The 24,594-nt window shown below is 54.5% G+C and overlaps 9 protein-coding genes across 9 annotated transcripts; 5 read left to right on the top strand and 4 right to left on the bottom strand.

Moving 5' to 3' along the window:
• Nucleotides 1–1,132: 1,132 nt before the first annotated feature.
• Nucleotides 1,133–2,847, bottom strand: M409DRAFT_22854 (uncharacterized protein; the record flags this gene model as incomplete). Its single annotated transcript, XM_033806522.1, has 3 exons — nt 1,133–1,458; nt 1,520–2,446; nt 2,496–2,847. The coding sequence occupies 3 exons, from the start codon at nt 2,845–2,847 to the stop codon at nt 1,133–1,135; spliced, it is 1,605 nt and encodes a 534-aa protein (XP_033667689.1).
• A 1,063-nt stretch (nt 2,848–3,910) lies between these two features.
• On the top strand, nt 3,911–5,359 carry M409DRAFT_22853 (uncharacterized protein; the record flags this gene model as incomplete). Its single annotated transcript, XM_033806521.1, has 1 exon — nt 3,911–5,359. The coding sequence occupies one exon, from the start codon at nt 3,911–3,913 to the stop codon at nt 5,357–5,359; it is 1,449 nt and encodes a 482-aa protein (XP_033667688.1).
• A 534-nt stretch (nt 5,360–5,893) lies between these two features.
• Nucleotides 5,894–7,065, top strand: M409DRAFT_22852 (uncharacterized protein; the record flags this gene model as incomplete). Its single annotated transcript, XM_033806520.1, has 2 exons — nt 5,894–6,589; nt 6,649–7,065. 2 exons carry the CDS (start codon nt 5,894–5,896, stop codon nt 7,063–7,065), a joined length of 1,113 nt encoding a protein of 370 aa, XP_033667687.1.
• A 438-nt stretch (nt 7,066–7,503) lies between these two features.
• On the top strand, nt 7,504–7,867 carry M409DRAFT_36669 (uncharacterized protein; the record flags this gene model as incomplete). The annotated part of the gene is made up of 2 exons (XM_033810593.1): nt 7,504–7,591; nt 7,716–7,867. 2 exons carry the CDS (start codon nt 7,504–7,506, stop codon nt 7,865–7,867), a joined length of 240 nt encoding a protein of 79 aa, XP_033667686.1.
• Nucleotides 7,868–8,868: 1,001 nt separating this feature from the next.
• Nucleotides 8,869–10,254, bottom strand: M409DRAFT_66368 (uncharacterized protein; the record flags this gene model as incomplete). The annotated part of the gene is made up of 1 exon (XM_033816910.1): nt 8,869–10,254. The coding sequence occupies one exon, from the start codon at nt 10,252–10,254 to the stop codon at nt 8,869–8,871; it is 1,386 nt and encodes a 461-aa protein (XP_033667685.1).
• Nucleotides 10,255–10,903: 649 nt separating this feature from the next.
• M409DRAFT_66367 (uncharacterized protein) lies at nt 10,904–11,498 on the bottom strand (the record flags this gene model as incomplete). Its single annotated transcript, XM_033816909.1, has 3 exons — nt 10,904–11,082; nt 11,137–11,263; nt 11,367–11,498. The coding sequence occupies 3 exons, from the start codon at nt 11,496–11,498 to the stop codon at nt 10,904–10,906; spliced, it is 438 nt and encodes a 145-aa protein (XP_033667684.1).
• A 2,014-nt stretch (nt 11,499–13,512) lies between these two features.
• Nucleotides 13,513–15,291, top strand: M409DRAFT_22848 (uncharacterized protein; the record flags this gene model as incomplete). The annotated part of the gene is made up of 3 exons (XM_033806519.1): nt 13,513–13,792; nt 13,850–14,055; nt 14,206–15,291. The coding sequence occupies 3 exons, from the start codon at nt 13,513–13,515 to the stop codon at nt 15,289–15,291; spliced, it is 1,572 nt and encodes a 523-aa protein (XP_033667683.1).
• Nucleotides 15,292–16,004: 713 nt separating this feature from the next.
• On the bottom strand, nt 16,005–19,161 carry M409DRAFT_22847 (uncharacterized protein; the record flags this gene model as incomplete). Its single annotated transcript, XM_033806518.1, has 2 exons — nt 16,005–18,989; nt 19,045–19,161. 2 exons carry the CDS (start codon nt 19,159–19,161, stop codon nt 16,005–16,007), a joined length of 3,102 nt encoding a protein of 1,033 aa, XP_033667682.1.
• A 1,063-nt stretch (nt 19,162–20,224) lies between these two features.
• On the top strand, nt 20,225–23,600 carry M409DRAFT_66364 (uncharacterized protein; the record flags this gene model as incomplete). The annotated part of the gene is made up of 5 exons (XM_033816908.1): nt 20,225–20,385; nt 20,572–20,770; nt 20,835–21,099; nt 21,151–23,112; nt 23,164–23,600. 5 exons carry the CDS (start codon nt 20,225–20,227, stop codon nt 23,598–23,600), a joined length of 3,024 nt encoding a protein of 1,007 aa, XP_033667681.1.
• Between the last annotated feature and the right edge of the window lie 994 nt (nt 23,601–24,594).

The raw sequence follows: 24,594 nt of genomic DNA, 5'->3' as shown, positions 1-24,594 counted from the left end.
CATCAAATCCTCCTCCGCTCCAACTGCCACCTGCTGTTTATCGCCCGCCCAGCCCAGCCCTTCTTGCAACACATCCGACGTCAAAACACCCGCCGGCACATCCAAGACACCCCTCCAACCACCATCCCAAACACCCCACGACTCTCGCAGCACCTCCCCAGCCCAAACCGGCGACGAACAGAACCGCTCCGCACCACGTCCATCCTCGTCGAAACAAAACCCACACGGCGACGACGGCAGAACACGCAGCTGGCTGACGGCTAATTCGCCTGTCTCGTCCAATCGAAAATGCCACGACGCAAGTCCGGCTGGCTGGCTGGCTACGCCGATACGAGCAGGGAGCTGCCCAGCTTGGAAGCTGACGAAACTTTGCACAAGTCGATTGTCCGAGGTCTGCCGTCCTGTCTTCCAAAAAGTCCCAGAATGCGACGCTACCTCGACGATACGAATGTCGAATGCTGCTAAACATAACTTTACAGTGTGGCGAGTTGACGTGTAGGTCGAAGTTATTGTACCACTTCATCAGGTCCTCCACTTCGGAAACCTCTATACCGCATCGTCACCTCTCGACGACGACAAAATTGTTCTTGCGTTCGAAGCAGGAAGGGTCCACGGATGCCCACATGATGAACAGCATGTAACCCAGCGTTCAAACCAAACCCTACCAACCCAAGACGCAAGTTACCGGCAGACCCGGAGATCGGTTAGCGTAATCATCACCGCGTCTTGTGAGCCGCAGTCTGGTTACACAGCAGCGGCGATAGCGAGAAGCAGTCGCTTGGTGATAATGAAGGGATTCGGTTCTTCTGAAATAGTATGATGACTCGGCAAGCGCCGTCCTTCAAGGGTAAGTAAGCGGTTTGTGGTGAGATGTCATTCATCCTTTTGGGGTCCGATCCAGTGCGTTGGAGTTGGCTTACACAGAAGCCCCCACGAGGCCTTCGACTTGACCTCATGCGAGTGCGTACGACATTACATGAGATACTCCGACGAGAGCACTACCAGGTCCTGTTGGTCTTCACATCAAAACAGGAGGTACACAGGGGTGGTCCTTCAAAACCCTTGGTCTGTGCACACAGCTAGCTGATCACATGAAAAGAGTCTCAACCTCACCTCTCTCTTCCTCCCCTCGTCACTGCTTCAACCCCAACGCAATCCCCACCAAATACGCACACCGCCCCTGCTGTCCCCTCCCAATCCCCTCCATCTCCGTCTCATTCGTCTGAAACATCAGTCGTCGATTATAATTCCTCCCCGAAAACTCCTCCCACGTGGGCGCACCCCTCTGTCGATACGTATTGGGGTTGTACGAGCGGATGAAACTCGTCCAGTAGCTCTGGACGAGGGGCACGATGGGGTAGTTGACGCCGTCTGGGTCGTAGGAGGCGGGGGCGTTGCCGTTGACGTTCGAGGGGCCCCAGATGGCGTTGACTTCGACTGTGTGGGCTACGCCGGTGCCTGTTATCATCACTCAGTTAGTATGTCTTGATATATGGAAATGGGGAGGATGGGGACGTACCTTCAGCAGCAGCCTCCGGATCAACCACATTCCACCGATAATTCCAATTCGGAATATTACTCTTCGCATACTGCTGACTGACAAAAATCCCCGGACAGATGTACCGAATCTCACCATATACATCACTAACCTGTCGCCAGAACCTGCTGGAATCCGGGAAACTCGGCGTATCCTCCACAGGATACAGTTCATTGATCTTGCCCAGCTGCGCGAGCGTCAAATCCGGGAAGTTGTTCTGCAGGAACGTATCGCTCTCCGCGTAGCTGCTCGTGTTCTTGGGCGCGAAAACGGTGCCCTCGTTCGTGTCGTCGCCATAGATGGCGGGGACTTTGATGAATTTCCCCTGGGCGTAGGCGCGGTAGGTGTAGTCGGAGATGAAGTCGTAGTCGAGTGTCGGGCCGTACATGTAGAGTGGTGGTTGCTGGGCCCCCGGGAAGGGCTGGTTGATGTTGACGGCTTGGAGGTCGGTGGCAGAGAGGTTTCGGAGACAGGCTAGGGTGTCTGAGGAAGAAGCGCAGCCGGCTCGGATGGCGAGGCCGTTGTAGGAGAACTGGCTTTCGGATACGTTGCGCAGTGGTGGGAAGGACTGCGATTCTGATGCCACGGCGCTGAAGAGATGGTCGTTGCGGCCGCCGTATGCTGTGACGTGCAAGGTCACGCTCTGGGCGCCTGCGCTGGCTCCTCCCATGGTCACATGTCTGGGATCTCCGCCGAACTGCGAGATGTACTTCTGCACCCACTGCGAGGCTTTCCTCTGGTCCTTGAGGCCATTGTTGATGCTGCCGCCTTTGGAGACTTCCTCGCTCGCTAGGAAGCCATATGGACCCACGCGGTAGTTGAAGTTGACGACAATCATGTTGTAGTCGCTTGCCATTATCAACCCTGAGCCGTTGTAGTTGGGATTGGAGTTCGAGTTGAATCCGCCACCTGCAGATGCGTTAGTCTGAAGTCCTCTATCAGAAGTGCTGTTTCTCACCTTGAATGAAGAAGTAGACCGGCAGCTTGGAGTTCCTAGTCGCATTGCTAGGCGCATAGACGTCAAGAAACAAGCAGTCCTCATCCGAGCTATTCGACGGTGGTCCGCCCGCTGTGCTCAAACATATCTTTCCATGCTCATCCGCCTGTTGTACTCCATACTCTGGCGTTGGATCTTGAGGTGCAGCGAATCTCAGATTTCCCAAAGGCGGCGCCGCGAATCTGAGTCCAAGCCATTGCGTGACTCCATTTGCCAGTGCAGTGCCTTCGTACGAGGCGTATTGAAGTCGGACCGTAGGAGACACAGCCGTCGCAGCTTCAACCAGAAGCAGGACTGTCGCAAGTAGCAGCATCTTGTCGTTCTACACCTCTTTTGCAGAAGGAAAGAAGAATCGAAGAAACCGCTTCAGCAACTCCAAGCCGCAGCACGTCAATCCAAAAGAAACAGGAGAGATTGTCTCACCTATAATCCTTGCGCCTTGGTGAGGTCAAGCTCTCATTTTTCACCTCTTTTTGAACGGCCGGGCCACGGCACCTAATACCCCTCTCGTGCAGTGCACGTTACTGCGGATGCTGCTGCATGGACGATTGATCAGAGGGCGGCAGCATCTTTAGGCTTGCCGACAAGCATTGGGAAGGATGAAGGATGCGGAGTGTGGAGGAGGAGAACGGGATCATGTGCCTGGGAAATCGGCTGGCGTTCACCCGCGGAGGCGTGTGATGATGTTGTGGCAGCATGCCGCTTCATCAATCAATCTCTCGCGTGGACGGTTTCGGGGTTTCGCGCCGCAAATGCCTAGCAGATGTCTTTCTTACATGTGTTCCGATGAGACCGTGCTCTTGGCAGAGGATGCTAGCGAGGATGGCATCGTGGCAGGCACTTGGCCTGTTTTTGTGCCTGATGTCGTACCCTCCTCTTCCTGCTCACAGTAAAGCTTCCATCTGTTCCCATTGTTCGTAAGCTGTCGAAGTGGTTGGGGCTGTAACGGAAAGCTTAGTTGTTTCTGAGCACCGTGAGATGACGGTATTGTGCGTTGGGTTCGATAGCCTTGAAGGATGAAGGGACGCTTTGGCTGTTGAAGGACCTGAGAATGGTATGGCAAGAAACCTACGGCTCCGAATCAGTACGTAGGGAGCAGGTTGGTGGAAGAGTGAGTATCCTCAACAAGAAGATGCGTCTCCGGCTGCGGGAAAGGATGACTTCGCTGCTAGTGAATTCTTTCCCATCCGCCTGTCTCGAACTCCGTACATCAACCCTCCACCGTTCAAAAACAGCGAAACCTTCTCACCACCACCTCTTCTTCACAAGCCTCAAGCAAACGACAAATGGGCCACAGGGCCACCTGGCCTTATTGATCCCATGACCGCGCCAGAGCATGCGATCGAGTATGCTGCTTACTGACAAGTAGTTCAACAATGACCAGTGGCAGAAAGCGAACTCGAAATGGATGCTGGACGTGTCGTGAGCGGAAGAAGAAGTGCGACCAGGGCGGTCCCCCATGCAATAATTGCACCAAGTTGAACCTGGACTGCAAGACCGAAGTCCGTGTGGTATGGGAGGACGACAGCAAACGGGCGGCTATGAAGCGGCGAGGGCCACCGAGCAAAGCGCGTGTCTCTATCAAGACTTCACAATCCAGCGACGATAACACCAAGCCGTTCTCCCCCAAGACTTCGGACAGAGTGATTCACCAACGACCATCTCCATATCCAAGACCTCTGGACTCTCTGGATGCGTTGCTGCTGGAGAACTACGTGGAACGATTCAGCAGGACGTATCCGACGCAATCAGGGCCGCGGAATCCCTTCCTCTCAATCTTGCTTCCCATCGCCATGCGCAGTACCGTTGTATTCGACTCACTTTTGTGTCTTTCAAGTGCAGGGTTGTGGGACAGCGCACACGAATCTATGAAGGTAAAACGTCTGGCATTGCGGCAGCAGGCCCTCCGGGGTTGTGCACTACTCTTGAAGGCCCACCAAAGCGGTGGTGTTGGCGATGCGGATCCATCCGCTCTTCTGGCAAGCTCGACGATGTTCCTGTGCTATGAGAAGATCATGGGAGAATTGAACTGGAGACCTCATATCCAGTTCATAAACCGGTTCTTCGAGAGACAGGGCTCTGGCAAGCACAAGTCGCCCATCGCCCATCCAGATGCATTTGAGTTCTTTCGCAGTTTTCTGGTCTACAACAACCTGGTTCAGTCTACCTCCTCGCTGAGACCAACATCATGTTCCTTCTACGCCCATGCAGATCACATTGGCACGGTAGAGGGATACCCCAGCAGCGTAGACCGAAATGACACCTCACGGCGGAACTACTATCCCAACCTCGTAGCAAGATTGGCTGCTGGCGATGCATCTGTCACTGAGTTCGACATACAACAGTGGGATGGGAGCTTGAGTTTTCTCCCCAGCTTTGCCTTGGAGAGCGCCACGACAAGTGATCAGAATCAAAGCGGGAACGATCTTGCTGTCGTCAAAGACCTGTACCGCCTCGCAGCGACTATTTACAGACTCCAGGGTGCCGCTCATCATACATCTGAGCCTCTCGGCACAGATCAAACACTAAGCTTGGAGCAGCTAACAGCGCATGCTGTTCTGCGAATGTCACTCCTTCCTGCAGGCTCCTCTTACGAGAATGCCCTGTTGTGGCCATTGGCAATCGTAGCACGTGCTTTGGGCTCCAGTCAAGTTATCGAGAGAACTGTGGTCTTGCATCGGCTGCAGTACCTGGAGAAACGATTCGGTATGCGACAGTTCAAACGTGCTCAAGACGTCTTGGTCGAGCACTGGATTATGCAAGACGCCGGACAGTGCTCTTACGCAGCCCCAGACCATCCTGTAGGCACGATTCTGTTGGGATGATCAACATCTCTGTTGATGATGGTACCTGGTTCTGTACGGACTCATCAACCTCACGTACAGCCAAACGCACGAGCACCCACAATGTTTTGCGGAAACTGAAACCAAAGACGTCGCACAGCGTTGCTCCAAGGCTTCACCCAGATTGGCCTATCAATGGGACCCGCCAAAGCTCGAGGCGGTTTTCATGGCTCTCATACAGCCTAGCTTTCCTTTGAGTAGCAAGGACCATCCGATGATGACACCAGTAAGTCCCGAACACCATGGCCCCACATCCTGAAGGAGCTGTGGAATGGGTCCTTTTCATTCACTCGCCGGCGGTTAGAATATCCCTAATCGGGTTAGCCTGAGTCAACTCTTTCACATTCATAGGTACCCTTTTCCAGTCGACAGCCATATGTTTATCGGCTTCTAGATACGTAAGAGCCATCTCCTGTGTCTCTTTCTCCTCAACTTGCTGATCACTTTCCACCAATGTGCTAGCTGGCTGTTCTTCTTGGCCACATTACCAGCATTCACAACCCAAAAGCGATCAACATGGCTCCAGTACTGATCGATACGACTCCCAAATCTCTCACGGCGAACTCAACAACAGCCTCTCAAGCCCCCGTTGAGTTCGACGCTAACAAACATCTCGCCTACTCGCCACCATGTAGCGATGTCCAGATGCACGACTTAGGATACCCACCTACTGAATTGTCATCTGTTGCGCATACTCAACCGTTCCCTCTCCTCTCCGCCGAAGCAATACTCCAACATCGTCGAGAGCTCTTCAACAAGGAAACTCTCGACAACTGCATGCACCATACCCGACCAGGGTCAATTCAGATCCGCGGCGCTGCCCCCCGCTATGCTCCTTTCATTCACCAATTCTGGCATTCTAAGGAGGTTCTTGATATCATCAGTAAGCACGCTGGTGTCGATTTGGTCCCTGCTATGGACTATGAGATCTCGCACTGCAATGCACAGCTTGGTCCTGACGGCCTCGATGGCGTCCGTGCCACACCCGTTGAGCCTCCTGTTGCGACCGAAGAAACCATTGCATCGTTCGACGGAGTCCAAGCTAGATACGACCGCAACAAGGAGGACGCAAACCCCGTCATTGAATGGCACAAAGATTCGCATCCGTTTGTCTGCGTCATCATGCTCTCTGACGCTCGACACATGACCGGTGGTGAGACAGAGCTCCAATGTGCCGACGGACGGACTGTCAAGGTTAAAGCTCCTCAGATGGTGAGGCAATCTCCCGCTATTGATCTGATATTACGTCTGCTTACTGACAACCATCAAAGGGCTACGCAACTATCCTCCAAGGTCGTTATATCACCCACCTCGCTATTCCAGCCTGCAACATGCCGGAACGCATCACCATCGTCACATCATTCCGTCCACGAGATCCAACACTGCTCGATGAAACGACCAACATGAACATCAGGAATAAGTCCCATCTCACAGAACTCTACTACCAGTGGACAACATATCGTCTGAGGGTCCTGGAGCAGAGAGTTCAGCTCGCCAGAAAGGCGCTCGAAAGTAGATATGCGAAGAACGTCCAGGAATCGGATCCAGAGGGTAAGCTGGGATTGTGCAAGGTGGAGACGGTGGATATCGCGGCGTTTGAGCAATGGGCTCTGGAGCAGATCAAGTATCTTGAGCAGACGGGCTACGAGATGAGACCGCTGGAGAGCAAGAATGGCCGCGTGTGGTAGAGTTGTCAGGATTTAGCTAGACGCATGTGACTGAGTCCAAGAGGGACTGCACGTGCAATTCGAACTGAAGTACGAAGTGAAGCATGAAGTGAGAGACTCCCAGCGGCTTCCAATTCCTGCTCATTTGCACATATCGTCCTCCGTATCTCACCCCTCATGCAACGACGACCACATCCCAAAACAGCGAAACGTGCTCATGTCCACCGCCTCTTCATCAAAAGGCTCTCAAGCAAACGACAAATAATCAGCCACAGGGCCCGGTTTGTTTGCCGCGTCAGAGCACGCGATCGAGTCTGCTGTTTATAGGAGTCAATATAAGTGTTGTGGGCTCCTTCCTTTTCTCTTTGTCCTGCTTCGATTACCAATCCTCTTCTCCGACACAACAACCTCAACTGTGCCCATATCAACCACAACAGAACCCTCGAAACAAACACCACAATGGCCGAACACAAGTACAAATTCAACGTCACGATGACCTGCGGCGGCTGCTCTGGCGCCGTGGAGCGTGTTCTCAAGAAGCTCGATGGTGAGTTGACTATCCCCGTTTTGCGCTGCCATCCCCTAGACTCGCAAGCTGTCCACGCCAACGTGAACATGATCAAGAGCATGGTCATCCCGGAGAAAACGGAGGGATACTGACCAGTTTCTAGGCGTGAAGAACTACGACGTCTCCCTCGACACGCAGACCGCCGAAGTCACGACCGAAGACAGCGTGAGCTATGCGACCGTCCTCGAAAAGATCCAAAAGACGGGTAAAAAGGTCAACTCTGGCGAGGCAGACGGGGTTCCACAGAGCGTGTAAATATGGGAGACAAGGAGTTTGTGAGGCGTCGGAAGGACTACTTTGATGAGAATACCATGAGATATCCCCAGTTTCTCTCCAATATCCCACAGGTGACTACTCTCCGTGTTGCACTCTTGATTGCTTGGACGCTCTCGTGGGATCGGGGATGATTGTGACTTCTGCACCGAGGGTAGGCGACTTCACCTCCTGGTGGTCAGGCAAGGTAGCTCCCCAGGTGAAAGTGGAATACATAGAACTGCCATCTCCCCGACTCCCCAAGACGAACTGGGCTGCTGATAGCATTACAAGCTGCTTGGTCGGGTTGCGAGCAACGGGGATGATTTTCGCATGGCATCGTCAGTCATCCCTGCGATCCCAACAGCGACCAAGCTCTGAATCGTAGTCCGGATTGCTTAGACAGCTGACGAGGAATGGGGACGATTCTGCCTTCTCTCCGATTCCCCACGAGCGACTGCACTGTCAATTGCACTTCAAGCTGCTTAGATGGCCTGTGAGTAACGGGGATGAATGTTCGTTTTGAAGCAGAACAAGGTGGGTAGGCGAGATCATGACCCTAAGGCAGCGTTCCCGTTCCGGTCTAAGGAGAACATATGGGACTGCCATCTCTCCCCGATTCTTCCCAACTGACTGCGCTGCTAACTGTACCTCAAGCTGCTTAGACAGCTTAAGAGTCATGGGGATGAATGTTGCTTTCTGAGCGGACCGTCCAGAACTACCATCTTTCCCCGATTCTCCACAAGCGACTGCGCTGCTAATGGCACTCCAAGCTGCTTAGATGGCCGGGGAGTAACGGGGCTGCACATTCGTTTTTGAGCGGAACAAGCGTAGATATCGCAGAAATGCCCCATACATACATAAACCTGGTGTTCATACTGTCATATAGAACTGTCGTCTCTCCCCGTATTCCAAAGCCCCACCAAGCTCATGATCGTACTCTAGACTGCCCAGACAGCCCACGAACGACGGGGTTGTTCCACAAAAGCAAGGGTATACGTCCCCTAAAACCGACTCTCGACCTTCTTCTCGATATCCTGCAACGCCCAATCGCTCCTCGCCTTCTTACTCCTGACATTATCCGCCTGGCTCTTCGTGAAGCCTTTGGCTTCCACAGCTGGGTTGTACCCGAACCCACTGGTCTTGGCGACCTCCTCATTCGACACGCTCCTCGGTGCCTTGCCGTCCGCTCGCTTGTATACTGTCACTACGACAGCACCACCCAGACCGAGGTTGTGCTGCAGAGCAACGGTCGTGCCGGGCACGAGTCGGTTGTTTGCCCAGCCGCGCAGGTGCCATGTGAGCTCTGCGCATTGTGCGAGACCCGTGGCGCCGAGGGGGTGGCCCTTCGAGATCAGGCCGCCTGAAGGGTTGATGACCATCTTGCCGCCATATGTGATGTCGCCCTTGCGAACCATCTCGTGGGCCTTGCCGTGCTCGGACAGACCCAGAGCGTCGATGGTGACCATCTCGTTGGCGCTGAAGCAGTCGTGAAGCTCGCAAACCTTGACATCAGAAGGCTTGACACCGGCCTCCTCCATGGCGGTCTTGGCGGCGTATTGCGACATGTGGTAGCCCATGAGGTCGATGGCGGAGCGGGAGAAGAGCGAGGGTGCGTCGGTGGCGAGGGTCTGGCCGGCGATGAGGATGGCTTGGTCCTTGAGATGTGGGCGGGCATCGAGGAAGGCTTGCGAGACGACCACGGCTGCAGCTCCACCGTCTGATGTTGGGCAGCACTGGAGCTTTGTGAGCGGCTCGTGGATCATAGGTGCCTTCATGACCTGGTCGAGGGTGTACTCAGTCATGAACTGGGAGTATGGGTTGCGCTTGGAGTGCTCGTGGTTGACGCGGCCAATCTCAGCAAAGTCTTCGTTCTTCGCGCCGAACTTCTCCATGTACTCGCGGCCGGCGTTGCCAAAGAACTGAGCGGCTTCTGGTGCGTTGGTCTGGCCTCGAGTTTGGACCATCATCTCGGCGGTCGTGCCAGTTGGGTTGGCGCGGTCGAGGAAGTACGATTGCAGAGAGCCAGGGTTCATCTTCTCGAATCCAACAACGAGCACCGCATCCGCCATGCCTCCCGCACACATAGTTCGTGCGAGGTGGAGACCCGTCGAGCCAGTCGAGCAGTTGTTGTTGACGTTGTAGATGGGGACTTGGGTCATGCCAAATTGGTAGAAGACACGCTGGCCACAGGTGCTGTCGCCATAGCAGTAGCATGCAACACCGGCGTCGATATCGTCGTAGTTGACCTGGGCATCAATCAAGGCTTTGATACCAGCTTCGAATCCGAGCTCTGTGTAATCGACTTTGCCTCTGGGCTTGATGAACTTGGTCATGCCCACGCCGAGGACGTAGACCGGGGGCTTGTTCTTTGCTGCTTTGGCTGCCATTTTGATTATGTGTTACTGTACAAGTGATGTGAAGGAAGGAAAGGACGCTGAATGCCTGTTTATTAGAAGTGGTAGTTCTTGAGTCGAAGAGGCAATGTCACCAGCTGGGTTGATGTTTGTGGGGTGTGGAGCATTTTTATTGCCGTCAGGACCTCGGTAGAGAGGGGCGGCGACAACGATACGTATTGTGCATTCAACCTAGGGTCTGTTATCCAAATGGAACTGCAGCTATCGAGGAATCGTTCATGATTACTAGCATTGTGCCTGTCTTCGCCGCAGACTGCTCGATTGAATGCCCACGATTGGGCGATGCTGACGGCAAAAGCGGCAAAAGCTGTTTTGGGACGAGAAGGATGGGAAAAGAGAAGCATCAGACAGTGACGAAATTCGGCCGAACTTGGAATGTACCGATGGTGAGAAGAAGTATGGTGATGAAAGTGGGAGAGCTTGTTGCCGTGAACGTGGTACTTCGTGGTGCTTGACCGTAACGCAACTCTAGTCGTCGCTCTGGTGCAGGTCAGCACACTGGAGATGCCCATGGTACACAAAGCCATGCAAGCCTTCATTGTAGTAGTGAGGCTCTAAGCAAATCCATGGTCTCGATGATGCCGCTCTTCCAACGCCGATACCCCAGCCATGCAATCGTCGTCTACGAACGTGGCTTCTCCTTCTTCTCCTTCCAGAGGGCGGAAAGACCAACACCGGAGACCTTGACGACCTTGAAACGCACACCGGGAATATCACCCTTGGCCTTGCCCTTACGACCGAAACCAGCAAGGAGGACCTCGTCGTTCTCGTCCACGAAGTTCAAGCAACCGTCGTTTGGCACTGTAGGTGGTTAGCCATGTGACATCCGTGTGCGGTGCAAAGAATATGCCCTACCGAAAGCGGTGACCTTCTTGCCGTTCTTGATGAGCTGCACACGCACGCACTTGCGAATGGCAGAGTTTGGCTGCTTAGCCTCGACACCGACCTTCTCGAGGACGATACCCTTGGCGTGTGATGAACCCTTGACATCAAGTCAGTAATTGTCCCTTTCCCATCTCACAGTTCCATCCTCGTTCTCCATGCTCATTTCGCCTCTTGAGCTGATAGATTGGGGGTGTACGTACTCCGAATGGCGACGACTTGTATGCGGTACCGAGCAGTCTCTTCTTGTAGTGGAGATCGGCCCATTGCTGCTCACGGCGGTGGTTGCGCAGCTTGCGCGCGGCCAAAAGACCTCTCGGCTTTCCTTTACCCATCTTGACTGGGGTGATATGTCAGTTCATGCCCTGAATGTGCTGGTGTGTGCTGGTCGTGGCGGATTCGGAGGGGATGTGCGAGTGCTGGAAGAAGATGTGGGAGGCGCAGGTATTTTCGAATTGGTGATGTGGTGTTCTGCGGTCGATGGAAGATCTGAGGGCGACTCACCGGCTGTTGTGTCGAGGTGTGGGTGTTTGACGGACTGTCGCTGGCGGTCAGGACGTCTCAAAGTTTCCAGATCGAAATTGGTGGTGTAGGCTTGGCGCTACCAGGACCGTGCGTCAAAAGTCACGTGCAGACAGTCCGACTTCACGCGCGACTTTTCCAACCTCCGACATCACCTCTTCGGCATCTGGAAATGTCTGACTGATCGCTTCATCGTCAGTGGCCATGTTTTGTGCCTTGATTTTGGTTGCCTCCACCACTTCCTGCCCCATGCCATCCAAGTAAACGACCGATGTCCACTGACGAGCCATTTCTCCAAGTCCTGGGACAACAAAAACTTCGTGAGTTGTCGAATCTGCAACACAAGATGCAATCAGAAATGCTGTTGTCTTCGCCGAACGTGGAATGCAAGAAGAGAGCTTTCCTCACAGCAAGGAAGATGACGCTGCATCGAGGCCCACTCATCACGTCTACGGAGCATAAGTTCATGGTGCAAGCTGCCATAATGCGAATGGTTCTGAAGAGAAGCTATATCCACGCTTTACCACCCCATAGGATGCTTTGAGAACTCTTGTATCAACACGCAGAGATATTTGACTTGTTTGCAAAGGCTAAGTTCACTATCGCTGAACATTCTGTTCGGAGCCCAGAGCAGATTTCGCGATTTGGTCAACTCAAGCAACCTGATTGCAAAGCGTGGGGTCTTTAGATCGCCCCTCTGTTTATCAACCCACTTACTACAGCCCCCAAACGGCGTGTTCAATCACGACATGACCAGACTGCCACCCAAGATGGTTGCGATCTGGCAACTGACCTATCTCCTGCCTGGAATGGACAGTTTTCTCAAACACCGTTTGACTGTGCCGCTTTCTGCGCTATTCAAATACGGGTTCCCCTGAGCTGTCGTTCTGGTATGGTTTCAACATCCACAGGGGTATAGGCCACGAGGTGTTTCCGAGACTTGGCATCAAGATAGATTTCGATTGGGATCTTACACTTTGTGAGGCATTGGGCTGAACTGCGTGGACGGGTTTGATGCTCGCGAACGACACACTCCTGGACAAATGCGGCTATAGCAGCTGGCAGCATCCAGTCGCCAAGTACTCAGTCAGGAGCAATGAAAGTAACAGATTGGCCAGGACTACATGACATTAACATGCACACCGCGAAGGTCGATAGAGACTTACAAAAAGGAATCGATATTTACTCATCTACTGGCATCCTGTCCATACAGGTATTTTTCATGTGACGATTCGCCTACGTTACCAATCACTCGCTGACGCTGCAGACTGCAGTCCTTTGCGCCGGAATACGTACCCGGAAGCGCTTTCGAGGCTGCGTTTGTTTGCAAGCGTTCGTTTAATCCGTCAGGCTTCAATTTCGGCAACCCAAAACCACGTACGCACACCGCTTCGCCGACTTCTTCAAAGCCGTTGCATCGGCCTCGCTGTATAATAGCTTTCCTCCATACACATTTGAGAGATGCACCTGGCCCTCTTGCAAAAAAAGCTTACAGGCGATAACCTTGGTATTCCATGCATAAAGTTCTCTCCGCCGAGGCCGATGCTCGGCCCCAGAATCCTTCATCTGCAAGCGAGTGTGGGGATATACCGCTCATCAAATGCGAATCGTTTGTTTGGTGCTGTGCGCTCTCCCATCAAATGCCGGCCGGCGAAAGTTGCAGATCACGCGGTCGGAGTGGTTTGCCGGCCGAGGGCAGATTTGAAAGTGAAGCGACAGGTAGCACATGCGTTGGTGAGACATTTCGCTTCTTTCTTTTCCTTTCTTCTTCTCCTCCACCACACATTCCATCTGCACACCGCGCGTGCGTGCACTGTCACGGCGAAAATGAAGCTCCCCTTCCTCTCCTCTGAGAAACACGGCAGTGGCGACTCACCCCCCGCCTCCCTCGATACTAAGCAACAAGTCCACTACGAGCAAAACTACCCCGGCGCCAACACCGGAGTCTCAGCAGAAGAAGCAGGACTCGGCTACCCTACCACCGGCGCCTACGATGAAGACCTGCCCGTTCCCTGCCCGCCGCACACCACGGAAAGAAAGCTGGTCACCAAGATCGACCTCCACGTCGTTCCATTTCTCTGCGTGCTGTACCTCGCCGCCTTCCTCGGTACGCATCCCCAAAGACACCAGATGTCGCGATTCTCCCGCTGACGTCTCCTCCCAGACAGAATCAACATCTCAAACGCTAATGTCTTCGGCCTCTCGGAAGATCTCAAGCTCGAAGGGGACCAGTTCAACACAGCTCTGGTGATCTTCTTCGTGCCGTATGTGCTGTTTGAGATCCCGAGCAACGTTTTGTTGAAGCGGTTCAAGCCACATATCTGGCTGAGTGGCAACATGTTCATGTTTGGATTCGTTACGATCATGCAGGTGAGTAATCATGGTTGGAATTGTGCTGTGTGCGCAATGCGGGGGCCGCCCGTGAACGCTTCGTGAACGCTTTAATGCGGGATTCCGGTCGTGTTTGCGGGGGCGGGGGCTTCTGGCTCCAAAAAACGTTCGCTGATATGATAGATATAGGGACTGGTCCAGAACTACAGTGGGCTACTCGCCACGAGGTTCTGGCTCGGATTTTTCGAGACTGGGATGTTTCCAGGATGTTTCTATTTAATAGGGATGTGGTATCGTCGACATGAAGCGCAAAAACGATATTCGTTCTTTTTCAGCTCGACAACGTTAGCGGGAGCCTTCGGCGGTCTCCTGGCCGCGGCCATTGGCAAAATGGACGGAGTTGCAGGCTATCAAGGCTGGCGCTGGATCTTCATTCTCGAAGGCTGTGGCACCGTCCTACTCTCGTTTATCTTCTTCTTCACCCTCCCAGGCTTTCCGGAGCAGGTCAAGTGGCTATCGCAAGAAGAGAAGAACTATGTCAGCGCCAGACTCCGAGTCGATCAGGGCAAATCGGCGGTCGAGCGGTCCATCACGATCAAGGATGTCGGGAAAGTGTTCAAGGACTACAAAGTCGTCGTGGCGGGCTTCATGTACTTCGGGCTTATCGTTCCAGCTTACAGCTACGCGTACTTCAGCCCCGGCATTATTCAAGGCTACGGGTACGGCAAGATCCAGACACAACTACACAGCGTCCCTCCGTGGGCCGCCGCCTTCGGCTTCGCTATGTTAATGGCCACGATCTCGGATTACACGAAACACCGCTTCGCGTACGCCGTCTTCAGCATCTGTGTGGCGATCACTGGCTTCGGGATCCTAATCGCGGTACACGACTATCGGAGCTTGCAATACGGCGCCTTATTCATGGTGACCATGGGAACATACACCGCAATGCCCATCATCGTCTGCTGGTTCAACATGAACCTAGGAGGCCACCACCGCCGCGCGGTGGGTTCCGCATGGCAAGTTGGCTTTGGCAATATCGGTGGGATCATCGCCGTCTACGCCTTCCTCAAAAAGGACGGTCCGAAGTACATCCCGGGCTACAGCATCTGCATCGCCTTCACCATCCTCAGCATCATCGCGTGCGTCATCTACGGCCTGGGCTGTTGGGCGGAGAACAAGAAGCGGGATAGCCAGGCGACGGATGTGGGGCTGACGGAGTGGGAGAAGACGGAGATGGGGGATAAGAGTCCTGATTATAGGTACTTGCTGTAGGTAGTAGGAATGGAATGAGAGAAAGGCCGTGAGGTGTAGTTGTTGCTGTGTATCAGACAACTATTGAAAGCCCCATACAGAGCGTCCAGAACTGCTTCTCCATGACGAAAATGCGTTGCTTGCAGACGAGAACTACGCTTATTTTTTTTTCCTCGAAAAACGTCCTGGGGGAATTTGTTTTGGACAAGCGGGATGCCACAACCAGACTGCTAGAGTTCCCCCTTGAGGAAAGATCTGGATGACGTCTGGCCGCGTCTCTGGCCTGTTGGCGGTTGGGAGTCCAAGAATGAACCCGATTGTGACGAGTCTGCCAGCACGGTCTGACGTAGAAGGAATCGTAAGTCGCAGTGAAAGGAAAGGAGTCAAAGTGCGAAGAAGAGAAGGAGTCAAAAGTGCGAAGAAGAAGAAGAGAAAGAACACAAGACATTAACATTCCACTCCATCACCACCCCTAATTCCCTCCCTGCCCTCGACTATCAAGGCATTCTGTTCTGTACAAAAAATTTCACCACCCACAAACCCCCCTACACACCAAAACCCCCTTCCCTCCATCTTCCCAATCACAACGACTCCCGACTCCACCTCACCGTAGGCGAAGGCGAGACCAGCATGGGAGAGTCGGGGAAGTTCTTCCTGGCCGATAATATCGCGTCCCAGGTCGGTCTGTTTGTTGGCCCGGCGGCGCCGTCTTCGGGAGCGGGAGTTGCCCCATTCTATAAAGGCTGCTGTTCCGTCGAAGGCGTGCCGACTTCTTCTTTGGCGTCGACGAAGCCGGGTTCTGGGCTGTTGCGCTCGCTGGATGGGAGGGAGGGGACGTGGAGAGATTGCTCGCCGTTGTCCTGGGCCGCGTTGTCGGCTTGCTGGGCGTCGTCTCCTCCTGCTTCGTTGCCTGCTGCTTGGGCTGCTGCCGCCGCGGCTTCTTTTTCTGCGAGTTCTTTCGCTCGAGCCTGCTGCCTCTCCCAGACTTCTCTTCTTGTCTTCTCCTCTCGCTGCTTCCGCACCCTCTCGACCTCTTCAACACCGCCAGACTTCTTCAGCTTACCTTCTTCAACAAAGTTTCCAAGTTCGCGCTGGAATTCACCACCTCGTCTATTCTCCAACTCTCTTTGTCGTGCTTTCTCCGCCCGTTCGATGGCTTCGAGACGAGATTCGTGATTCGGCTGCAGAGCCCTAACTTCGCCAAGAACACTATTCTTGACTTCGGTGGTGTCTGCGCCCTGACTCACGGACAGAGGGTGGAAAGTTTTGGATGACGACCTCGAGCCAGATGCAGTGCCGTTCGTGTTCTGCACATTTTGCGCTTTGGTGGCTTGTTCGACAAGGGCGAAAGTCTGGGCAGCTTTGTCAAGATCGTCTTCAAGATCCGCGGCGAGCTCTTCCTGCATCGTTAGCAAGTCACGATCATCGCAGACAACCTGCAGCTCCTTCTCCCAAATCTTTGTCCAGACGGGCTTCTCTCGTTTGAGGAATTCTTGCAGCTTCTTGAGATCCGATGTTGCGATGCTGATGTTCTTGCTGACATCTTCGAGCTGTCGAGCCAGTGGACGCACGCCACGAGTGACAACATCCTTGCGGAGATCCTCCACCACATCCTGCAGATCATCGACACGATTGACAATAGCCTCGCTATCATCTGACAGCGACTTCTTGCCTTTGTTGACATATGATCTCCCTGTGCTTTCGTCCATGTCTGGGATCGTAGAATCTGCTGCAGCTTTTTTGACGTTGGAAGCCTTGGTTCGGATGGTTGACATCGATGCTTGCATGTCAGAGACGAACGAAGTGTAGGTTTGTCGCACCACAGCCAGGTCGCGTCGCAAAGATTGGACATCCTTGAGGTTGGTCGACAGATTCTTTGGTGAAACGCCAGACGATGGTACAGTGGATACCGGCGCAGATGGAGGTGCCACTGCCAAGCTTGCAAGTTCCTTTGCCGTCTCCTGCTGTCTGTCGGAAACCCTCTGAATTGCTGAATGCTGATCGTCAACACTTGATCGAATGCCTTCAACAATCCGTCTCAGACTACCAATACCGTCATCGAAATGACGTTTGACTTCGTCGAGAGCCTCAACATTGAGGACAAGAACAGATCGCTCTTTAATGTCGCTCAGATCTTCAAGCTCGTGCCTGACGCCCGAGACTGGATCCTGAATGTAGATTTCGGGCAAGTCGACACCGTTGTTCTGCGTGTTCCAGGCGAACTTTTCGATAAAAGCCAGCTGCAATCTCGCAAGGCTTAGATCTCCCCCATCTGAGAGAACAAACTTTTTGATCTTGCTCTTGTATTGCAGGAAAAGCGTGAGTTCCTTTCCAGCTTGCGGTGGACTTTCAGGAACATATTGTGAAGCAGGGGGTGTGTACTCTCTTGCTTCACGCACGGTCCTGGTTCGCGAGGGCTTGACTGAGGGGGTCTCCTCAGGTGCTGCAAATGAGCCACCGGGGGTAAAAGGCTCCTCGATCGGCCCGTTTAGTGTGGCTCCAATGCTTTCCTCTGCCTGCAGTGAAAAGGGATTCGCAAGTTTGTCTTCAGGCGTCTTGACGATCGGGCTGTCCGCTCCAGAATCAGCAGCAAAAGGCTTCGCTGGCGGCTGCACATCTTCCGGTTGAGAGGCTGTTTCTTCAGATATACGTCGGACGTCGTGATCTCGATTCGGGGAAGCGTCATATGCAGTCCTGTTTGTCCGTGATCGTGCTCGGCTATGCAGCAAACTCCCTCGCGACCTCACCGCGTTCATAGACTCACGCACATCCCGACCTCTATTCGGTATGGGCGAGTTTTGAGCAGGTGGTATCGCAGGTATCCCGTTTATCGATGTGCCCAAGTGCTTTTGGATTTGATATGCCGAGAAACGTCTTGATGCCCTTCGTTCTAGCTCACCTCCTCTTTGTAATGCTGTCAACGCATCATTGGCCTTTGGAGGCGGTTTCGGTGGTTCTGGCGACGATTCGTCCTTTTCAAAGCCCTGATTCATTGGCATGGTGTCGCCTTCTGGATATGGAGCGATTACCGGAATGTTTTGCATCGTTGCGCTTGACATCGAAGAGCTCGAATCACCGCTCAAGACGTCTTGACGGCTGGTATGCACGCTGACACTGTTTTGAGGACTCAGGCCGTGCCTTTTCGGTGAGTTCCTTCCCCCTACCACGCTCGTTGTTCTGGGTGGAAGCTCGGGTCCAGAAAGGTCTCCACTCCCTTGTCTCTGCATGAATGACCTGCTACTGCTGTGTCTTGATGGGATGTCCTCCAGCTGCTCGGTCAAGTTCGTGGCAACACTCATATTGCTTGCCGTTGACGCTTGTCGAGGAGGCCGACTGGACTCACCCCCTCCCTCTTTACCACTCCTCTGCCGTAGTCTTTGCTGTTTCTTTTTCAGGCCATGGAGCAAGTTTATGATGATATCTCTTATCCTCGGCAAGTACTTCTCCAAGCTCTGCTGACTTGCATCCTGGCTCAAGGTCTCCTCCAAGATCGTCCGAAGCATGTCAGGTACGGGACCCAGATCAGAGGTGTCTACGCCGATGGCACCGAAGGCTCGACACGCTATGTTGAACTCATAACCCAACCGCACGTAGACATCAGAGACCTCGCCTTCAGTAGCGCGACCCGTTGACCACATGGTGAGGGTCTCCAACAGTTGTTTCGTAGCGACCAAAAGATGGGTGACGGACTTTTCGATGGTGGAGAGCTGCTGCTGCGGCTAGAGGTTGTCAGTCATGGATACTGCTGTACTGGCCTTTCCATCAGATACAAACATTCTGGCGCGACCTGCTAGAGCCAGAGCGAGAGCCTCCACTGCCTCGCTGCGACTGCGAACCAGCATCATCTGGGGGAAGCGGCATGGCGGCCGTGGGTTGCTGCGAGCCGTTCATGATGGGTGGTATATTTTCTGAGGAGAGCGGCACAGCGAGTGGGATGCCGCAGGTATCATGTGGGCACGAGTCGTGCTGGGGCGCGTGGCGATCAGTCGCGTGGACCGGCCGTCAGTGCACCTGACGGACGGCGGCCGTACAGTGGATGAAGCTGGGTGTGTAGGGGTCGGCGAGGCGACTAAGCTTGGCGACAGCGGAGGGTGGAGAGCAACGACATGTCAAAGAAAGCCAACCGACTCGCGCGTCAAAGGGAGAGGGAGCAGTATGGTATTGTGGTGAGGGCGAGTATCCACGGGTTAACTAGGGAGGTGCAGCGCAGCGCAGTCATCACACACCAGCGAGCGAGCAACAGTCTGGTGCCAAGCAGCAGTCGGGCATCGCCTTTGACTTTCGCTGGCGCGACACAGCGTGCGTCTCCTCTGCGGGCTGCAGCAGCACAGGACTAGCACCTGCCTTTCTCTCACGTGCGGACAATACCACCTACCTACCACTGACTTGCCCTCCTCGCTGTGCAACACCCACACACAACCCTCGTGCATTGAACAGTTCATCACTCGCACGCATCCATCCATCGTTCTGCTGGCCGCATCTCGCATCCGGACCCGCAGCCAGAGAGCTTATTCTTCCCGCGGCCGCTCCCGCCCAAGCCCCAGCAAGCCCCCGAGTTCAGTTGAGCCTGACCTGACCTGGCCCAAGCAGCAGTGAACTGCTCGCACCTCGACTTCACCTCGACACTCGCCCGACCCTCCTCCTCACCACCCCCCACAGGCCGTCCGCGCCGCTCACCACCGCTCCGTCCGCACACGCCCCCTCGCCCGTTTCCTCTTCCGCACACGCATTGGGACCAGGCGTTCTTTTTACCGGCGTTGCTCCTCCCGCTGCGCGAGTCTGAGTGCCTACGTGTGCCAGCAGCAGCAGCGTGCGAAGCCCAGCCAGAGCTCCCACAGCTGCCATATCCGCCCTCCACCACCCCCTCGCTTGCAGCACTACTGTCTGAGCCCGAAACACGCGACGCTTCCGATCTCCTCATCGCCGCCCGCCGTTCGCTCGCTGACACGCCGCCATGTCGGCTGCCACCATGAACGGCGGCGATGTCGCCAGCAAGACCAACTCCTCCACCCCGACCACTGCCTCCAAGCAGCAGTTGAAGAGCACCTCCTCCACCAACAAATCTCTCGACGCTTCGCGCAAGCAATCCGGCAGCCCCGTTGATGGCCAGAACAAGTAAGACTTCCCTCAATGGCATATGCCACACAACCCGAACTCCCTCCTATTTCGTCTCACACAGCTTGCACATCCTCGCATGTGGTTTCCCCGTACAATGCATGTGCCTCAGGCATTTTGACTGGCTCAACTTCAGACCTCTACAACGTCTACTGTCGTGCTCGTGCTAATGCGTTACACCACCAGGAAGCAGCAGCCACCCAAGGCCTGGCAGGGCCCCAACCCCATCACCCAACGGGCCTCCAATAACCTCCCCAACGGCAACGAGAAGCCTCTCCCAAAGCTCCCTCCACAATCGCAGTCTCAGCAAGCAAAGGCCTCCACCGACCTCCACGCCGATAAGCACGCACACGACCGAACACTATACCTCTTCTCACATTTCATCGTACGTATTGTCCTCCATTCTGCCAGCGTCATCGCAGGTCATATGTCTGACTGATGTGCTACAGGGCAAAGATGTTACCCTTGCACTCAAGAATGGCGAGCAATTCGCCGGTGTCTTCAGTGGAGCCTCGCTCGAGACGAGCAAGCCGCAATACGTGATCAAGATGGCACGAAGAACAAGCACGCCGCAACAGCAAACAAATGGCACGAACGATAGCAACGAATATATCGGAGAAGGAGAAGACCATGTGATGAGCTTCGATATCCAAGATACAATCGATTTGGCTGTGCAGGATGTTAGCACGACTGCCGCGACACCCCACCAAAATGGTATGCGCACCAACCTGGATGTTGTCTTGAGAATGCTAATTTCTTGTAAAGGCTCGATCGAGGCTTCGTTCCTCACAGACACGCAAATTTCCAGCCGAGACCCAACGATGCCACGCGAGCGTGACCTCCAACGCTGGGAGCCAGGTCCGGATACGGAGATTGACATGTCGCTGGAGGCCTCCGGCGACACAACTTGGGACCAGTTCGCTGTCAATGAGCACATGTACGGTGTGCAATCCACCTACGACGAAGACATCTACACCACGACCATCGATCGCAGCAGAGCCGACTACAAGAAGCTGGAAGCCAAGGCAGATCGCATTGCCCGTGAGATCGAAGGTTCGGCACCTTCAAATGAACATGTCGCAGAGGAAAGGCGGAAAGACGCGCATCGTGACGATGCTGGCGATGAGGAAGAGAAGTACTCTGGGGTGAGGCGTGAGTCCAGTCTCCCGAAGCGGGCGGCTGGTGCATATGTCCCGCCATCACAGCGACCGATTACCGGCACACCAACCGTACCCGGCGCTCCATTCGATCCCGCCATCATCTCCAGCTCGATCGCTAAGCCAGCGATTGCATCCGCTGAGACATCGGGACCGTCTGCTCCACCAGCAACTGCGGATGTCACTACCGAAGGCAACGCTGCAGCTGCCGTGACGCAACCTCCGAAGAAGAGAGAGAACACCACGGAGGATCGAGTCAGAGATACCGCAGATGCTTTCAAGCACTTTGCCAACACCGAGAAGCTGCGGCTTAGGCAAGCCGCAGAGGCTAAGCGCGCAAATCAGCGCCAGGAGAAGAACGTCAAGCTCAACGATTTGAAGAAGTTCGCTGCCAACTTCAAGCTGAAGAGTCGCGTGCCCGACGATCTTGTTCCTATCCTGGCTAAGGACCGCGAGAAGCAACTCGAGATCCAAGCCAAGGCTGATCAAGCCGCAAAGGAGGAAGAGGTCACCAAGACCAAGGACAAGGTGACCGATAAAGCAGCAAGCGCTGTTTCACCTGCTACCTCCGTCGCTACAGCCCAACCTGGAGCTGCATCGGCCGTCGAGCAACGTACACCATTCAATCAGCACCGCGCACGCGTATCGCAACAGGTTCGTCAACAGCTTCCTGGCCAAGGGGCATCTCCTCGCGCACCTTTGAGCCAGCGCATCCAGGGCAACCAATTCTTCAATAACAGGCAGGGCGCACCACAGCCTCTGCCTGCCGATCTGCGCATCCCACCTCCTGCACCACTTGCCTCGGCGGACATGCCGATGAGCCCAAGTTCTGCGACACGATTGAACGTCAACGCAAAGGCGTTCGAATTCCGTCCCGGCGCTTCAGCGTTCACGCCAACTGGCACTTCTCCAAGCCCGCAACGAACTGGTAGTGCCGCCGCGTCGCCATCCGATAGCTCGTCCCCGTTCTTCGCGAAGAAGTCGAAAGCAACCAAGGGCCCTAAGCCATGCTTCAGCGCGGTCAGGAGAATGAAACAAGCCGAGTACACCGAACAGGAGAAGAAGAAGTTCGCCTCGAACGGTGGCTTGCCGCAGGCCTACAACACTCTTCCAACGTGGCCCACTTCCAAAGCCAACGAGAACAAGATGTTCCGAGAGACCTTTCCTCAAGGACAAGCTCCCAGTCATGGCCCTTCGCCGATGCAGACGCCAAACCCTAACGGTCAGATGCCACACGCCCATCAATTGCCGCCTCATATGCAGGGAGGACCCAACATGTCCGCACCGGCTCCACGACCGCAGTACTACCCTCAGCCAGGCCACGGCCACGGACCTTCGTTCGACCCACGAATGCAGCCCTCCTTTGGTCCAAACGCTTCTGTACAGAACTCGCCGCGCGCTCAGCAGATTCCTGTGGCTCCATTCAATGGACAGATGCCGCCGATGCCAGTCCAGCAGTACCCCGGCCAGCCTGTGCCTGGATATGGAATGAGCCCTTCGATGCAATACAGACAGCCATCGATGCAAGGTGGTCCACCAATGATGATGCCCGGTCAGATGGGCGGACAGAGTCAGTCGATGTCAAATGCAGAGCCAACCTATATGCTAACAAGTTCTGCAGTGGGTCCAATGCAACCGGGATACCCTCCAAATCCCCAATTTCGTGGACCCCAGATGGGCGGACACATGATGGTACAGCAACCATCGCAAGGCTACGTGAACGGACCAATGCCACAGCAAGGGTACTCGCCGATGCCACCTCACGCCCAACCGCACATGCCTCACATGCAGCAACATGGCGGCCCAGCTGGCTACTCTGGAAGCCCTCGCCCAACTATGATGCAGCACACCGGCTCTCACCAGGGCTTCCAGCCGGGCATGCCGATGCAACCGCATTTTGTCCCTTCGCCGGGTCAACCTCACCCATATCACCTGCAGCAACACCGTGCGATGTCGGGAGGCTATCCACAGATGACTCCCCGCCAGCAGAACGCTGTCCCGAACCACTCAAGCCCAGGAATGGGCGGAGTTGCAACGCAAGGTGACGAAGGCAAATGATCATGGAACATATTATACTTTCTTGGAAACGTTGCTGAACTCGCTTCTTAGTCGGATCAGTAGACACCCCCGACGATGCCCCAATTGGACTGGGGCAAAAAGATAGCGACGAGCGACTCAGTGTTTCAGCGAACGACGAGGATGACACCCCGAAGTCGCGCGAACCTACGGATGCAGCTTCTCTCGCCTCCCCGATGAAGCAGGGCTTGGACTTCGACAAGAAAAGCCCCCGTGGCCGAAGGAGAGGGCGTTACGGCTTCGGATCGAGCCGAAAATCGCGGCCGACTTCACAAACTTCGCCAATGGAGTGGGATTGGAGCCGTGGAAAAGCTACCTGACTGTGGTGCTGAATGAGAAGGGCGATATTTCGAACGATGTGTTGGAGGCGAGAGAAAACCCGGTCGTACGACAGGCCGTCAGACTGCAAGGCGGGAATTCTTGGAACGCTGGTGGATGGTAAGAGAGGTGAGTGAGTGGTTAGACAGGAGAGGTAGTTGGAGAAATGGCAAGACGTTGGTGATCTTGGAATCTTTGATCTCGGAATCTTTGATCTCAGCTTGATTGCCCCATTGGTTCAGCTCCCCAAGTGACCGGGTCTTCCTTCTGGCCTCGAAAAGTGTTCGGTCGAATATTGCCTTCGCTCTGCCGTTCGCCTGGTCGTGTCTCTTCGCATTTCGGGCATCGAGGGGCTGCTACCACTTTCTTCCAGCTTGCACTGCGTCTGGTGGTAGGTCTTGAGTATATCAAGCTCTTACAAAATGGGAGCTGATAGTACTTACATCGCACTCTAATGTACGTTAGGACCCGCAAAGACACGGCGCAGACAATGCCATGCGTGTTTCCGTGCTCTTCCCGCCCTTTTAAAACTTCCTTCTTGTACGTACATCGCTCTTCTTCCTAGGTACCGACAAGACACCATCCGGTGGTGGCGGCCATCGCCATTTCCAACAAGTCGAAGAAGGCCGCCCGTTGTACCTTTAGTTTCTGCGCTGGC

The sequence above is a fragment of the Zasmidium cellare genome (genome assembly GCF_010093935.1).
Source record: "Zasmidium cellare ATCC 36951 unplaced genomic scaffold M409scaffold_17, whole genome shotgun sequence".
Lineage (NCBI taxonomy): Eukaryota > Fungi > Ascomycota > Dothideomycetes > Mycosphaerellales > Mycosphaerellaceae > Zasmidium > Zasmidium cellare.
This window is presented reverse-complemented; position numbering and strand designations above follow the sequence as displayed.